Source organism: Misgurnus anguillicaudatus, chromosome 1 (genome assembly GCF_027580225.2).
Source record: "Misgurnus anguillicaudatus chromosome 1, ASM2758022v2, whole genome shotgun sequence".
In the NCBI taxonomy this organism is placed as follows: domain Eukaryota; kingdom Metazoa; phylum Chordata; class Actinopteri; order Cypriniformes; family Cobitidae; genus Misgurnus; species Misgurnus anguillicaudatus.
Window position 1 is genome coordinate 24418074 of NC_073337.2, and position 16995 is coordinate 24435068.

At 37.2% G+C, this 16995-nt stretch overlaps 1 protein-coding gene across 1 annotated transcript; it reads left to right on the forward strand.

Moving 5' to 3' along the window:
- Positions 1-6005: 6005 nt before the first annotated feature.
- Positions 6006-7724, forward strand: LOC129432113 (galactose-specific lectin nattectin). The gene is made up of 6 exons (XM_073868509.1): positions 6006-6141; positions 6210-6277; positions 6481-6566; positions 6672-6791; positions 6986-7100; positions 7508-7724. Exons 2-6 carry the CDS (start codon positions 6217-6219, stop codon positions 7579-7581), a joined length of 456 nt encoding a protein of 151 aa, XP_073724610.1. The 5' UTR covers positions 6006-6141; positions 6210-6216; the 3' UTR covers positions 7582-7724.
- The last annotated feature ends 9271 nt before the right edge of the window (positions 7725-16995 follow it).

Genomic DNA, 16995 nt, shown 5'->3' on the forward strand with positions numbered 1-16995 from the left:
CATTAAACCCATTGTAAAGGTAGGAGCTGAAACACAAACACCCAAAAATTCTCTGGGCAGCCGCATATGTCGAAATTTCAGTCAAAACCGTTCTATTTCATCATAAACAATCTGAAAACAGGGCTTTATGTGTAAAATACCGAACTTGTCCTTTAAACAATTACTACTTTTAAAAAATGCAGGTCAAGGAGCGGGTCGGGTACCAAATGGTATCAAAGTCACCCTTCAGATCTATGAACCTGATATAAAGATGGCAATCTTTACGGAATTCATAGGTCTTCTCTATCAGCAAGCGAATGGCGGAGATTTGGTTTATTGTAGAGCAATTAGGCATGAAGCTGGCCTGCTGGAGACGGTGGCTGCTTCTAATGGCTGGGAGAGCACGAGTAAGCAAGATCCTGGTAAAGAGCTTGCCGGGGATGGAGAGAAGGGTAATGCCTCTGTGGTCACCCTTACGTTTCCAGAAGGGCAAGATGAATCCTCTGGTCCAGTCGCTGGGAAGCCTCTCTGTCTCCCACACCTCATTGAATATGTGGGTAAGCCACTTGACGATGATTTCACTGCCTGACTTTAGCATATCCGCAGTTATTGTACATATCTATTGCTTTTATCTTTGAAATTGCACATTATCTTTATAATGTGGCTTCCTTTTCCAAATAAAATCATAAAGTAATGTTTTATTTACTTTAGAGGGCACATCAAGTGATAAGGAAACATAAACGGATCTGCCATCTGGACATTCCTTTAGCCTTAAACAAAAGGATTCTTTCCTGTAATGATAACTCCCTTTGTAACCACATGTTAAATCTATTGTTAGTTTTTTTAATTATTGAGTCAAAGTTTAATTTACTACTGATATTTTCATCTTTACATATAGTTACTCTAAGATAGCTCATAATGCTAATAAATAACTAATTATTACAATTAACACCTTTATGAACTTCAAGTGTATCTTTGTATCATCTGCAAATTAACATAACTTAAATTCCCTACCCATAGCTGTAATATTTTGAAAATATCCTTTCTTATATGAAAAGCCATTATTTGGGTTGCTAACACAAATAAAAACGGGGGAAATGGACAACCCTGTCTTATCCCTGCCAATTTTAAATCTGTTACACTCTAAAAATGGCTGGGTTATTTTTGACCCATAATGGGTAAATATTGGACAGAACACCGCTGGGTTAAATGGACCCAATGCTGGTAATCTGGTAATCTTAGATCTTATCTACACATGCTGCTGTTCCACTTACTACACCCAGGTCACCCCACTACACACATCTGATCACTTCCTCCTCACTCTTGAGCTCGACCTAACTCCCTGCACATGATCCCCCATTGGTCACGTTCTGGCGCAACCTGCGCACGCTCTCTCACTCCCACTTATCCTTTGTTATTCTCCTCCCCCCTTCCAACCAACTCAGATACTAACAACGCTACCGGCACACTATGCTCCACTCTTACATCCTGCTTAGACAGTTTATGCCGTCTGACATCTAGACCGGCCCGAGCCACACCATCTGCATCTTGGCTATCTGAGGTTCTCTGTAGTTATCACAGGAAGTGGCACAGATCGAAAGATCTGGCTGAACTCTGTCTCTATCAGTCTCTTCTTGCCTCCTTGTCCACGGATGTCTTCTCTGTTAAGACCCTATACTACCATTCAAAGATTAACAACTCACCTGACTCTCACCGTCTCTTCAAGACCTTCTCTACTCTTCTTTGCCCCCCTCCACCTTTATCTGACTTAACAGCTGACCATTTTGCTTCCTTCTTTTTGAAGAAAACGTATAATATCAGCAGTCAGTTCTCTGAGCTGCCGCTTCTTGTGCATGCTCAAACCCCTGAGGCATGCTCGCTTCTCTCCTTCTCTTTCCTATCTAAAGTGGATGTTTCCAAGGTCTTTGCTTATAACCATCCGGCTACCTGCCCGCTAGATCCCATAACCACCCATCTCCTTCAGGCCATCTCTCTGTCGTTTATCCCTGCTCTCACCCACATTATCAATTCATCTCTTTCCACTGGTACCATCCCCGCAGCATTTAAAGAGGCTTGGATAACCCCACTGTTGAAGAAACCAACACTCAATTCTGCTATGCTAGAGAACTACAGACCCATTTATCTTCATCCCTTCATTGCCATGACTCTTGAACGCGTGGTGTTTGACCAGCTCTCCTCTTTTTCTTCACACAAAATAATCCCCTTGATAGCAATCAGTCTGGTTTCAAAAGCACTCCCTCCACTGAGACTGCACTGCTCTCAGTCATTGAAGCCTTAAGGCAGGAAAGGGCAGCCTCCAAATCATCTGTGCTGATCTTACTGGATCTATCTGCCCCTTTTGACACGGTCAATCACCACATCCTCCTGCTGACCCTCATGGCTATGGATGTCTCTGACACAGTGCTTCTATGGTTCAAGTAATACCTCTCAGGTAGGTATTTCACGGTATCCTGCAGATGTGACGTCTCCGAACCCCTACGTCTTGATACCGGAGTGCCTCAAGGCTCAGTGCTTGGATCGCTGCTCTTTTCGATATACATGACATCCCTCGGTTCTGTCATTCGAAAACATGGCTTTTCCTACCACTGCTATGCGGATGACACTCAACTTCACTTGTCGTTCCACCCTGATGACCCCACGATTTCTGCCCGCATCTCAGCATGCCTGAGGGACATCTCACTCTGGGTGAAGGATCACCATCTCCAGCTTAACATTGCAAAGACAGAACTGCTTGTTATATCATCTGAACCAAAGATTAATCACAACCTTTCCATTCAGCTAGGTTCCTCGACCATTACGCCATCCAGGACAGCCAGAAACCTGGGAGTGGTTATTGATGATCAGCTTAGCTTCACGGCCCATGTTGGTAGCACCACCCACTCTTGTAGATTAATTTTCTACAGCAGTGGTTCTCAACTCCAGTCCTCGGGCCCCCCTACCAGAAAATTTTAGATGTCTCCTTATATATGAAAGACCTGATTCCAGTAATCAGGCTCCTGCCAGAATGTTTGAAATGTTTCCTTAATTAACACACTAACAAGCTGATGAACTGAATTAGGTGTTTCATATATGGATACATCTAAAATGTTCTGGGAGGGGGGGGGGGCCGAGGACTGGAATTAAGAACCACTGCTCTACAGTATTAGAGCTGAAGGTTGAAGATTGAAATCAGGGCTGTGGTCAGTTCAGTGCACTCAAAAAATGATTCAAGCCCTTCTTAGAAATGACACATTAAAATTGTGTTCAATTAATTTAAAATACCTCATTAAGAGCAATAAGTATGTATATTTAATTAGTCTAACACAAAATGAATATGTACTATACTTTATTGATTTCTTTTTAATTGCGTTAACACAATTAGTTTCAGTTTGGGTTCTGGAAAAATAATTTCCCAGCATGCTTTGCATGCAACTGCTTTTGGAGAGTATTTTTTTAATTAAGTGTTATTTTATGCATTTTTAGGTAAAGAGAAAGACTTAATAGTGTTTAATTCTTCCCGCCATTGACGAGATATCTCGTCAATCAAGAGAAAACGCTTCCCCGCCAATGACGAGTATTTCCGTCTTTCCGTAATACCGCTATTGCCCTTCGCAAATTTTTAAACCTGGAAGTATTGCCCTCTGGCAAGCTTCTGCATGTCCGTGTCTGTTTTAAAGATCCCTCTGAATGGGATCTCTATGAAAAGTCCGTCACAAAAATGGAATTGTCTCTGCTTTTTGCTCAAAATGTGGTGTTTTTGCAGAAACCTACCCATATTCAAAAGCTGATTACAAAATAACTACTCAAGGTAGGATGAAACGTTTTTTTTTTTGTTTGAAACAGAGGGTCTGTTCTTTCATTTGGTATATTGTATGTTTATATATTTAAAGAAGAACATTTTCTGGAAGGCATTAAACTTTGGTGAAAAAAAGATTCATTGAATGTAGGGTTGAAACGATTCATCGAGTTACTCGATTAACTTGATTAAAAAAAATTCTGCCTCGAAGCCTCGTTAAATTCCTATGACGCGCACTACACGCGCCGAGATCTGATTCACACGGACCGTTTTTCAATGTTCAGGAAGCACATCATAGCGCGTGGTACATTTTGAATTTAGTTGGCCCGATGGCGGAGAGCGAATATGTCCATAAACGGCAGAGAGAGAATGTCTAAAGTTTGGGATCATTACATTCAGCATCTGAGCCGAAAACATCCACTGCTGTTTCACCAAGCGTCGATGAAACAAGGGAACGTAGCTTCCGCTGATTTTAATCCCATACTGTATTTGTAGCGATGACGTTGCGGTTTGACTAGATATGATGTTTAGCTTTGATGTTTTTTTTAAGTAGTAAACTTATTCACGTTCAATTGCAGGAGAGTATAACGTTAGTTAAAAAAAAATCCCTTCACACACACGCATGCACTTTACAGGTGTGTGTACCAAAAAAACGGCACCACAGTGCAATCATCTATGGGCAACTTGTAATCTGACATATTTTGTCAGCAACTGAACGTCTGAGTGGGGTGTCACTCTTCTTCAAGCACAGCACGCGTGCACACACAAACACAAACACAAGTGCACGTGGGCGCATACACACAGGTTGTTACCATAGCAAATAGGCTCACCCCAGAAATGATATATTATTTGTTAGTAGCCAAATGGTAAATGCTGCAGGTGTAGAAATGTACATAAACCAGATATTTACTTTGATGTCAGGGCTAGATTACAACATGAAACATGTTGTGCATATTAATAAATTAAAGTGCTTAATTGTTGGCACTGGCACTTATAAACACTAAATGGGTAAAAATTGAAATAAATAGGCTTATTTTTTGGAGCCTAATACCTCTGTTTTTTAGAAATAAAAGCCAAATGCTTGAACATTTTACAGCCACATCATTTTCGTTATGCATTATTTGTTTTGGTTGTTTAAAAACACACACAAAATTTTTATCCGATTACTCAATTAATCGATCGATTCAGTGCTAGATTAATCGATTACAAAAAGAATCGATAGCTGCAGCCCTAATTGAATTTAATCACTTTTTTAAGGTAAGTGGTTGCAATCAATTTATTTAAGCTACATTTAAACAAAAGTTTTATATTTTATTTTACTTAACAAATTTTTTTGTTTAAATGTGGCTTAAATAAATTGATTGCAACCACTTACCTTAAAAAAATGTATAAAATTCAATGAATCATTTTTTTTTCAGTGTTGTGGTTAGGTTGTGGATGTGACGTATTTCTCTCAATGAGCACTAACTGTGTTAATGCCTGTTTGGAGATCAGTCTCTTCTCACATGCTCATCCAAAGTATCATATGTTATTATTATTACTAGTGCTTATGCTAATTAGTATGATAGAAAAACATTTTATATTAAATAATAGAATTGAGTTATTCAAACTACGCTAAATTGAGTTATTCAGACAACACTAAATTGAGTTGAGGCAATTAATTGAGTATTGTCATGTACTTTAAATTGAGTTGGACTAACTCAATATATTTTTATTGTGTAAAGCAGTTTTTTATGAGTTATGAGTTTTTATTAAAAACCTTAATGGAGTACATTTTGAGGCAAAACAAAGGGTACTATTTGTTTTCAGATTGGACAGCTCTTAAAAATGTTTTAGGGCTAGTCTAATCCCTGTCCGGAAAACCACCCCTTATTGAGTGAATACACACACATCATGATTTTCATTATGTCACTTACAGGCTAAACACAAACTCTTCTGAACAATGGTAACTACAAAACTCAAAAAATAACAGAAACTCTTCTTAATCTCAAAGATAAGTCTTTCTAATGTATTGTGATTTGTAAATATTAACATGTTCAATTAGCCTGCTCTTAAAAATATATAGACTCATTTTACCATTAAACATAGACCAGTTGCTCACATAATCATTATGTTTTGATCACTTTCTTCTTTTCAGCCCACAGACAAAACTTAAGAGAAAGAGACATCAAGGAATTAAGTTGTAATGTTTAGTTATTCATTCACATGATTATATAAAGTTCTGTTGACTTAAATGTTATTGAGATGCTATTCAGATTTACCTTTTTTAATCTTCAAACAGGTTGTGATATTGAATCCCTCCCTCTGAAAGTATAAAAGATAGGACTCCTTATTGAATCTACAATAAAGTGAAGATTTGACAAAAGGTGAGTTTTTGTAACATTAACTTCAGCAGTGTACTAGACGTGTCACTTTTCCTTTAATTCATTTTCAGATTCATCATGGCAGTCATGAGAGCTCTTGTGCTTCTTTTCTTGGTCTTTTCTGTTGAGAGTGCAGCAGGTAACAAAGACATTTACAAGATTTACTAAACCCTACTATATTACAGATTAAATTCCCATAGAATTGTTTTCCATAAAACTGTAAAGGGGTGTAATATTATGCAAAAGGATACGGACAGAAGCAAAATGTAAAGCACTTAAATACACAGAAGTATAAAACTGATTGTGTGACTTTATATTATTAATATTTTATTTACTGTATAGCTCAAGACTGCCCACATGGATGGACACCTTTTGGTGTGCAATGCTACAAATTCTTCTCTCAGTCAGTGAACTGGGCCAGAGCTGAGGTACTGTTATTTAGAAACTGTCCAAGGATACTCAATGTCCTGTCATGATCCAAGATAAACAGATTTAATTGTATATTTGCAATAAAATAATCACATTTTCTTTAGAAAAACTGTCAATCCGTTAATGCAAATCTTGTATCTGTGCACAATACAGTGGAACACAACTTTCTTCTATATGTGTCTGCTGATACACGTTCTTGGATTGGTGGCCATGATGGTGAAATTGTATGTCATTTTGCTTAGAAATGCAGATATTTTCTGTCTAGTCTGAAATGAATGCTTTTAATATAAAACTGATTTTTGTTTCTACATATACAATAATGTTTTATTGTTAAAATATAAATGTCTGAATTATATAATTAATGGAGTGTGAATAGATTATTAGTAACCTCTTTCTACTGACTCTCCTCACTCATTAGGAAGGACAATGGCTGTGGACTGATGGATCTCAATTTGACTTTACCACCTGGTGCTCTGGATCACCTGACAATAATGATGGTGATCCAGAGCACTGCCTGGAGATAAACTTTAGCAGTAAGAATGTCTTCAATCATTTTTGCTTTTATTCCCAATCTTAACATTTATTGCGTTTTGTATTAAATAGACTTGTTTAGTTGTCAGAAAATGTTACGTGCAGTGCATTCAGATCCCTTTTACTTTTTTAGTGTTGTTATGTTGCAGCTTGATGTTTGAATTCATTTTTATCTCATTAATCTGCACTCAGTACCCCATAATAAAAAAAGAAAAAACTGAATTTTTGAAATGTCTGTATATTTATTAAAAAGAAAAACTCAAATATTAAATTTACATTTAAGTATTTAGACCCTTTACATAAACAACACTTGAAATTTTGCTTAGATGCCTCTTGATCGTTGCTGATTTATGATCAGATTTTATTCAAACCACACTGTTAATGTTTTTTATTTTCATCTATCCCACAGCTAACCTTTGTTGGAATGATACACCCTGTTCATACACAAAGAGATACATTTGTGCCAAACCAATGAGACCATGAAAACTCAATCTGTTTCAAAAGTACTATGATTATACTACATGCCTACCTGTATACATTTGTTCTGATCTTATCTTAAAATATTTAAAATATCTCTGAAATTGTCTTTAAATTACTGAACCTTTCTGAAAACTTCTTTAATCAATAAAAGCATTTATACAGCAAATCTTTTGCACTGTGGAGTCACAATTTAGTCATGTACAAAGTACAGGTTGTGTTTTTTACATAAAAAAATATATAGGAAAACAATTTCTCCATATCTGGATTATGTTTAAGTAAATGTTACCTAATGGCACCGTATGATCATACTTTTTAGACCGTTAGTCTTACAGTTTAAACTTGCTGTCATGCTTTAATTTTTATTTCCACATAATCCTCAAATAAAATACAGTATAAAACAAAACAAAACAAAACAACATTAGAGAAATAAAGAGAAACATGCTAAATAAACAATAAAACAAAAATTATGATGGATTAAATGCCTCCCTCTCATGTTATGAGATGTCACAAGATGCACGTGTGAAGTTTGAGATCATAATAATATCATGAGTCAAGTCATTCTGCCTCCAAAGTACACTAATTACTATATACTGTACGTATATGTACTGTATATGAAACTGCTCACAGTTAAGGGCATTACAAACAAGCAGTGCTGCACATGGTTAGGTCATTTACTGGTAGTGAACTTGGATCTTAACACATTACAAAGACACATTCAGAGACACTGTAGGAAATGCAAATGTCACAGTGTGACTTTTGCATGGGCGGAACTAAAGTTGGGAAGGTTAGTTCCGCCCGAAGATGGTTTCCGCCCGGACGACTTACCCGAAACATCGGATCTTCCTGTAGTTTTTCCAAGCGCAAATCCAGCCTGATGAGACACAGGCATAGACATTATATGCGTAGACACCTCGTAGACTGAGCTGCCTATTGGAGCTGACGTATCGGGCGGCCGCCATCTTCGATGGGTCTCCAGTGCGCTCCCTTGCATTCATTTCTAATGAGGAATAATCATAACTCCCCTAATTTTTACCGGATTTTCACATGGTTTAAGTTGTTATAAACGGCAGAGATTTAGTTATGATACAGGACGATGCTAGCCTGGTTAGCCAGACCTACATCAAGATGTAAGGTCTGGCAACTCTTCACACAAACGGCTCAATGCAAGGGGCGGGATATAAGGTTGTCCCTCAAAATGCCTCTGCATGCAATAGGATAGCGCTATGACCAATCAGAGCAACGAAGAAGGTGACGTATGAGTCCCCTGCGTTTCCCCAGTGGAGCTAATTGGTACACTGTAAAATGTAATAAGTTGAGTTTACTTAAAAAAGTGAGGAAACTGATTGCCTCATAATTTTAAGTAAGTTAGTGTGTTGCTTTTAAGTTGGCAAAACTTTATATTATTTGTAGCCTAAACTTATTCAACAAGTAAGGTAGAGTATTGATTTTAAGTTGTCAAAACTTAACAGAACAAGTAGACTAAACTTATTAATCAAGTAAAGTTAAGTACTCTTTACTTAAAATCATTAGTTGAGATAACTTCTTTTTATTGTTCACTTTACTTGTAAATATAAGGAAACTGATTGCCTTACATTTGTAAGTAAGCTGAACTAACAAAAATGAGTAAAGCCAAAAAGCAACAAAATGAGGTTAAAACATTTATTTTAAACATGTTAACAGTGTACAAAGTAAAACATTTACACACACACACACACACACACACACACACACACACGAAAGGGGTTTGTGTTCAGTCACCCATCAATCTGGATACCCAAAATGCAACAATAGACCTAAGACAGTCTTGTTTCTGTTATTACAAACACAATGAAAACACCTTGACAAACAAATTCAATACTAGTTTTTTTTTAGTGACTGCAGTGTTGGTGTTGTATGCAGGTTGTCATGTGACTGATAAAAAAATCACAAATTGCATCAACAGACCTCTGCCATCAGAAACACGCAAAATACATCTTAACTAAAACATCAAAGTTTTGCAGCAATTAAAGTTGAGTTTTTCTGGAACTTGTATCCAGGATGACGAAAAATAAAAACCCCAAAATGCAACAGATCTACAGTAACACGGACTTGTTTCACACAAAACACACTACTTCACATTAGTATGTTTTGTAGTGATGGCAGTTTTGACTTTAGTGATTTGTGCCCCAGGGAAAGAAAAACCCTGTGAATCAACTCAAAATAAGCTGTGAAGAGGTACTCCATATTTAAAACAACGATCAGTCCAAAAACTAAACACATGGCATGTGATACTTTCTCAAGTCCATCCATGGCTGTGACACCCTACCAAATAATTGCTGTAAACCATGTGGAGAAATGTGTCTGTCCTCCGGCACCAGACTGAGAATTCCTATTGATAGTTGAGGTGGGTCACCATCACAGTCCTAATAAGATAGAAACGCAATATTAATATACATTCTCATAATACAAATGCAAAGTGGATGTGTCATTTAAAAATTTAAACTGTTCAAGGTGATGTTACTAGTTTTTGAAGTGACACTTAAATTTGTAACAGTGCTTCAGTTTGAATTGCCAATAATAATTTGGACCTTTCAGCAGAAACTTCTTTCCTGGTGGTGCAAAAACATCCTTGGAACATTTTTAATTAATAATATCTTGTTAGAAAACTCTTCTATAGGTAAGGTATATTGTATAGTCAGCGGGTTGTTTTTCCGGAAGTAATCCCCAACAGTGTGATTAGGACTCTGTGTCAAGCAGAGGGTCTTGTATCAAACTGAAGGGGCTTATTTCATGATAACAACCTGCTGTCTGTGCATTATCCCACTTGTTATGTGGCTATTTTACTCATAAGGTAAGCAACATTAAATATTTATTTTAACTATTTTATAAGCTTATTTTTAACAAATACAGGAAAACCTGTTTATTTTCAGTTTTAAGACAAGACGTTCAAATGTCACAAACACACTATTTGGTTTAATCATTTGTAACTATAACATCATATGTTATTAAAAGACATTTGATTTAATTTAGTGTATTATTAAACTGTACCTGTCAAAATTTATTTCCAGCATACGGGTTACAGCGTGTTTAAGCGGTTCTAATCTGTTTTGAATACATCTGAATGTAGTCGAAAGTGGACAGCTCAAAACGGTTTACACACTGTTAACGCCTGTATTAAGCTTTGTTCACTCATAATGCGATAAACCAAAACCCATAGTGTCATGTTGATGTATTTCGCTACTGTCAGGTATACATCTCAAACTGATCTTTGAATATTTCATGTTTTGCTTTCTTTATAATGAATTTGAATTGGTTATGTAATTGGCATAAAACCTTTACCTGGCAAATAAATTATGTTTTAATTTATTCACAGCATTTATCAGAAGTTATTGATTCTCTTAATTGACGGAATAACTCAATGGCGGGGAAAGAGTTCAAAACTACAATACAAATTTCTCGCTAGAAATGCAACCAAAAGTGAAAATATTACTTTATTTACACTAAATGTGTGCTCAGTTGCTTTCTTGCCCACCATTTTATTTTATCGAACTCAACCAGGTTCAACCAATCCTGAGCATGCTCACGCATAGAATTGTGGGACAAAAGGATGTGCCTTGGTGCCTTTAATTATCTTCTATTTACAAATAATTTCTTTAATAATGCTAATTAAATGCTAACACACAAATTAGGACATCTCATATTGATTAAACGAGAAGAATACTAACCATGTTTGTTTTCAGGAAGTCTGTAGTGTCTTCCGCAAGAAGGATAGCAAGACCACGGAGACTACCGTCCACCGAGCAGTGACATCAGTGATGTTCTGACAAATAATACATAAAACATTGAGATCAACAGTGAGAACAGATTACTTAAAAGTTAGCAAATGGACTTAAACTATTTAAAACAAACAAACAAAAATACTTATTAGATACTCAAGAGAGCTTTTAAACTTTTCTCTCATTCAAAATCTTCAAAAACAATGTTTAGCAAGGGATGAGAACAATTCTTGCTTGAGATTTTTGCTTGCGACTTGGCTGTACTCCACAGCAACGTTACTATATGAAAGAAGGATAACAAAAGAAACAACATATCAAGATTTAAAAAGTTTTGACATGCCCTAAATAAAATGTGTGTTAATTACCTGACTTTCCATGACTTTTCCATGCACTCTCTTCAAAGAAACAAGCTCCTGCTAAATAATAATAATAATATACAATTAACATAGTATATTGATTGATAGATACTAAAAAGCAATTGTAAAAACAACATTTTTAGCATTCACTCTATAAACTTAAAACTTTTTATACAGCACATCTCTTATTTAACATAACTTGGCATTTTAAGGTATGAAATTATTAATGTTTTTTCTCCAGAGGTGGGTAGAAACATGCTTACTGCATTACATTGATTTGAGTAACAATTTTGAAAGCACCTACTTTAAATGTGCTATTTTACCTTTTATAAGCAGTTCTAAGCATTTTCATGTAGTTTATTATTATAAACCACACCAACACGAATTATAAACTCACTACTTAAGCAGTTTTTCCATTGCATACTTTTACTTTTACTCAAGCAGTTATCACTATAAGGCCTAACTTTAACTAACTTTTTATATAATTAAATTTGTACTCAATCTACCTCTGCATATTAGTTACTAATGTCTGTTGAACGAAAATGTTTATCTTTAAACATACATGATTAGCAGTTGTTGGATTGCTAATTGTGATCAAATAGCATGCATCAGTTTTATTATTACCAACAAAATATTACTGTTTACAAACTGTGATTGTAATATTGCGATAAAAATGTAGCAATTAAAAAATAAAAATGATATATAAGCACAAACTTACCTCCTCATGCTCTCATCCGACCATGTGCTGTTGTCGTCTTCTTCAGTTAACCACTCAGTTAAGCCACCACTTACTCCTTGGGAGCATTACTGCCACCTACTGTGCAGTCATCCTTTTTGAAAATACTTGAAATTTTAAGTTGAGCTAAATTAATCTTTTAAGTTTAATCAAGTTGACTTGAGTTTGCATAGAAAAAAGTTGGGATTACTTAGTTAAACTAAGTAAGGTTAACAAACTTAAATAAATAAGTTAAGTTTACTTAATCTTTTTAGTAAGCTCAGCTATTACATTTTACAGTGTATATCAAACTTTTACCGTAACCAGTCGGCAAAACTCCAAACACATCTTTCTTGCTTAAAAAGGACTTCAGTAGGGTTATTTGCTCTTCTCTCAAAGAAAAACATAAGTCTAAGTCCTCCAGAGTCGCGGCCAAAGCCGCTTCAAAAAAAAGCTGTTCGCCAGCAGCAGCAGTCATTCTTTGTTTTCAAGTAGGAACCGTCGCAGGCAGCTCTGTCGTCATCATGTTAAGCCCGCCCCACAGATGCTACACACGATGTGATTGGCCTGACCAAATTTTGGTTTTTGGAGCTGTTAAGTGTATTGTGAGTGCCTAGACTAAACCCTGGCAGCAAATATATTTTGCGGCCGCTAGGGTGCGTCTAGATTTCTAGGCTAGGACGATGCCACACATTGAAAAATACTGCTTTCATCCTAAAATACTTTGTATTATGCTCTTTAAGTATGGCATATTGACAGAGGCAGACACTACTTAAGTGTTTTACTTTCTACATAAAAGTACATTTTCAAGTATCTGTATTTTATCAGTGTTTATTTTGGAAAACTTATATTCCAAAGCATATTATCATAATTTTTACTCCACTACATTTCATAATTTCAATTTTTTGGTTTATATTTAATATTTAAGTACATTAAACATCTACTTTTTTACTTTTACTTAAGTAAAATATACTTTAGTACAAAATGTTTATGTAATTTTTACGTATTTGGGTATTTTATGTAATAAGGTATTAAATAAATTGTAATATGAATGAATTGAGAATGAATTGGCTGTGACAATTTTCATTCCTATGGCGGTCGCGCTACTGAAGCGCCATCTAGTGGCTGTTTCCAAAAACGAATCAGAGTTTCCCCTCTTGTTCTTCTATGAGCTTTGACGACTCTGTCACAACAAAACCCTCCCGTTTTATAGCAACTTCCCATTGCTTTCTCATGCCTGTATCACTGGGAAACCTTCTAATGTGAAGAAAAAACAGCGAGAGATCATGAGAGAGAGTACCAGTTCCTGCTGAACATTGACATAATATTATAAATAATAACGTAAAATAACCAAAATGATTCTTCAATCTTACTTGTGAAATGTAACCCCATGTGATCTGGAATCAAGACTGCGCCGGTTATTGCAACCGTAAGCTGCACAAAATACGGCCATAGTATGGCTTTCTTTCCGTTAACTCCCATTGACTCTGATGCTAGCGTACAGTGAGGACTCGGAGTCCCATCCAATATGGCGCCGGCGCTTGGTGCGTTCCAGCACGTCATGAGGTGTCTACGTATATAATGTCTATGGACACAGGTGCGTCAAATTAACACAGCGGTTAGCGATTGGCTGAAGAGGAGGAAGGAAGAAGTATAAAAGAAACTTTGGAAATACAAACGGGGTGTTGTGTTGCTACGTTGTGTTGCTGTGTTGTTGTTGCCACGGAGGCCTGGCGAATCGGGTAAACAGAGGAATCGGAGTTGGATTAACTGGGTGAAGAAGCATCGCTAAAGCGAGTACTGGGTCGAGTAAGCTGAAGACAGTTGCTGTCTTGATGTGTATTACCTGATCTTGTGCTGTGAGTTTACCACGTAGCGTTGCGGCCCCACTGGAGAGAGAAGCGTGGGCGAGCCGGGGAGTAGGGTTGCCACCCATGTCTAATAAAAAACCTGGACATATCGATGACCCGGCCAATTGGTTTGCTCACAAGCCCCCCCCAGCATAATATTTCTATAGGCCTATGCAATTATTGGCAACACTTTACAATTCTCCTTTTTTTCAATTCTTATTTGTTAACATTAGTTAATGTATTAACTAACATGAACTAACCGTGAGCAGTACATTTGTTACTGTATTTGTTCATCTTTGATAACGTTAGTAAATAAAAATACAGCTGTTCATGGTTTATTCATGTTAGTTCACAGTGCATTAACTAATGTTAACAAGATTTAAATAAATGTATTATTAACATTAACAAAGATAAAAAATTGCTTTATGCTATAAGTGCAGTTTATTATTAGTTCATGTGTTAACTAATGAACCTTATTGTAAAGTGTTACCCAATTATTTGTTCATTATGTTAAAATATGTAAATCAGGTTTACAATTTATTAAAGCTGCTTATACTATTTATGTTAACTGTTTTTATTTATATTCCATTGCAACTTTAAACAGGTCTAAATAGCAACTAGCAAATATGCATTATTAAACTTACATGAAATTAAACTTGTTAAACTCACCTCAATATGTATTTTACAATCATTTAACCCGCCATGGGAAAAGCTGAAGTCACTGTTACAAACTCTACACCATGCAAGATTTTAACTCTTAAGACAGGGATACACTTTCATGTCTGGTGTAAAATGTGTCTTATATTTTCGCTTTTGGGGCACTCTCCCTCTGCCATGGCGCTACTGTTTCTAGATACACTGATTAGTTTGGTTCGGGAGAAGAGATAAAAGCCCGCCCACACTGACAATTGATTGGTTGATGTCCTGAAACAGGCCAATCAGGTTGCTCTCTGTCTTACATGCGCTAAATGAGGAAAACACACACACAGACGCAAGGTCTCCCTCTCTGCCGTGCGCGCGCTAAATTTCATATTAACATAGCTTTTCGAAAACCGGGACATTCAGTGTCCCGGGAGAGTTGATAAATTTCCCGGGACAGGTTATTAAAAGAAGGACAATCCTGGTAAAACCGGGACAGGTGGCAACCCTACCGGGGAGCAACACTGAAAGTATAAAACGCACGTGAGTGGCATTGAAGTCTGAATACGTATTGTGAATTCAAAGTGTATTACCTGCTTCTGTGTTGTGAGTTTATCACGAAGCGTAGCGGCCCCACTGAGGAGTGAAACGTGGGTGAGCCGAGGAGCATCAGTAATAACTACAGGGGGTCCTGTGTCCATCTCCATTCACTTCTTCCACTCCACCAAGAAAACCACCAAACCAACCGCACGGCGGGCCCGGGTCGAGTTCTGGCTCAATCCGTAGTTCACTTAGTGTGTGTGTAGTGCCGTGGGTGAGTCTTTGTCTTCATTTGTGTGTGTACACATAAAAGCTTGCAGTGTCGTGCTGTGCTCATGTTGACAGAAGCCACTTCGAGGCCAGAGGAGTCGTGAGGAGATTCCAGCCGTTGAGGTCGGTGGAGTGTGGGTTGAAGAAATTTGCAAATTAGGATCTCCTGAGGGTAAAGCGACGAACCTTTCCTGGACGAACGGACGGGCAGTGGTGAAGCATCTGTTTACCGGAGTGGGTGAACTATTTTATGAATTGTGCTTTGACAAAGGGTCGTTGGGCTGACGTCTGCATGAAATAACTGTCCTTGTGTGGAGCCTCTTCAAAGGTTCGCCCCTGTTCCGTGTCTCCAGTACTGTGAGTGGAAGAAGAACAAGGGAAGCGTTCGGCTCTACACATCCATACTTGACGTCTTCCCCCCTCCTGCCCTCCTGAAGGCCGTAAGTCGAAGCACATTGTGTTAAACCTCCATCTTGTTAAGTCCGCTGCCCCAGAGTAAAGCTCATGTGGAAAGGTCTTGTGTTGAGGAGCATTAGGAAGGAAGTAAAGTCCCAGCCTTGTAATACTTACCTCTGCTTACACCACAAACCTGAGAAAAGGAGTAAAGTCCCAGTCTTGTTATTAGGGATGTCCCGATCAGGTTCTTTTGCCTTCGAGTCGGAGTCCGAGTCATTTGATTTTGAGTATCTGCCGATACAGAGTCCCTATCCGATACTTCTATAATACATAAAAAAAGAATAAATAAGAGCGAAAAAAACAGAACCAGGATGTTCCTTACGTCATGCCGCACGCATTGCTGTTTCTGTGTGGAGTCAAAAGAGTCTAACGCTGTGCCAGCGCATAACTACAGATGTGTTAAAAAATAATGAGAATATGTATAGTATATGTACAGGGGTTAAATTGGGATTTGTTTTGTGGGGATGCTCTGTTGGGAGGGAGGGTTCAAGGGGTAACATGTTTAATCCTGATGACAGCAAAGCCACTGTTGTGTTTCAATGACATTTTGGACCTCTGATAGGATTTTATAAGTTTCAGTTTTAAAGCTGTGCCACATGTTGACCCAAACTTTAAAACCTGAACTTTAAATTATGCAAATCTATGAGTCTGACACCCTATATGCATTTGTTGCACATGTCATTATGAACAATTGATCAAACTTTGAAGGAAGTTATAAGAATCAACCTCCTTGACTAATTCTAGGCATAAGATAGGCTACCCAGACTCAATTAACAAGAAAAACAACATACTGATTCAGCAATATATCTTATAAATTAGCCATAGAGATTCTCTAA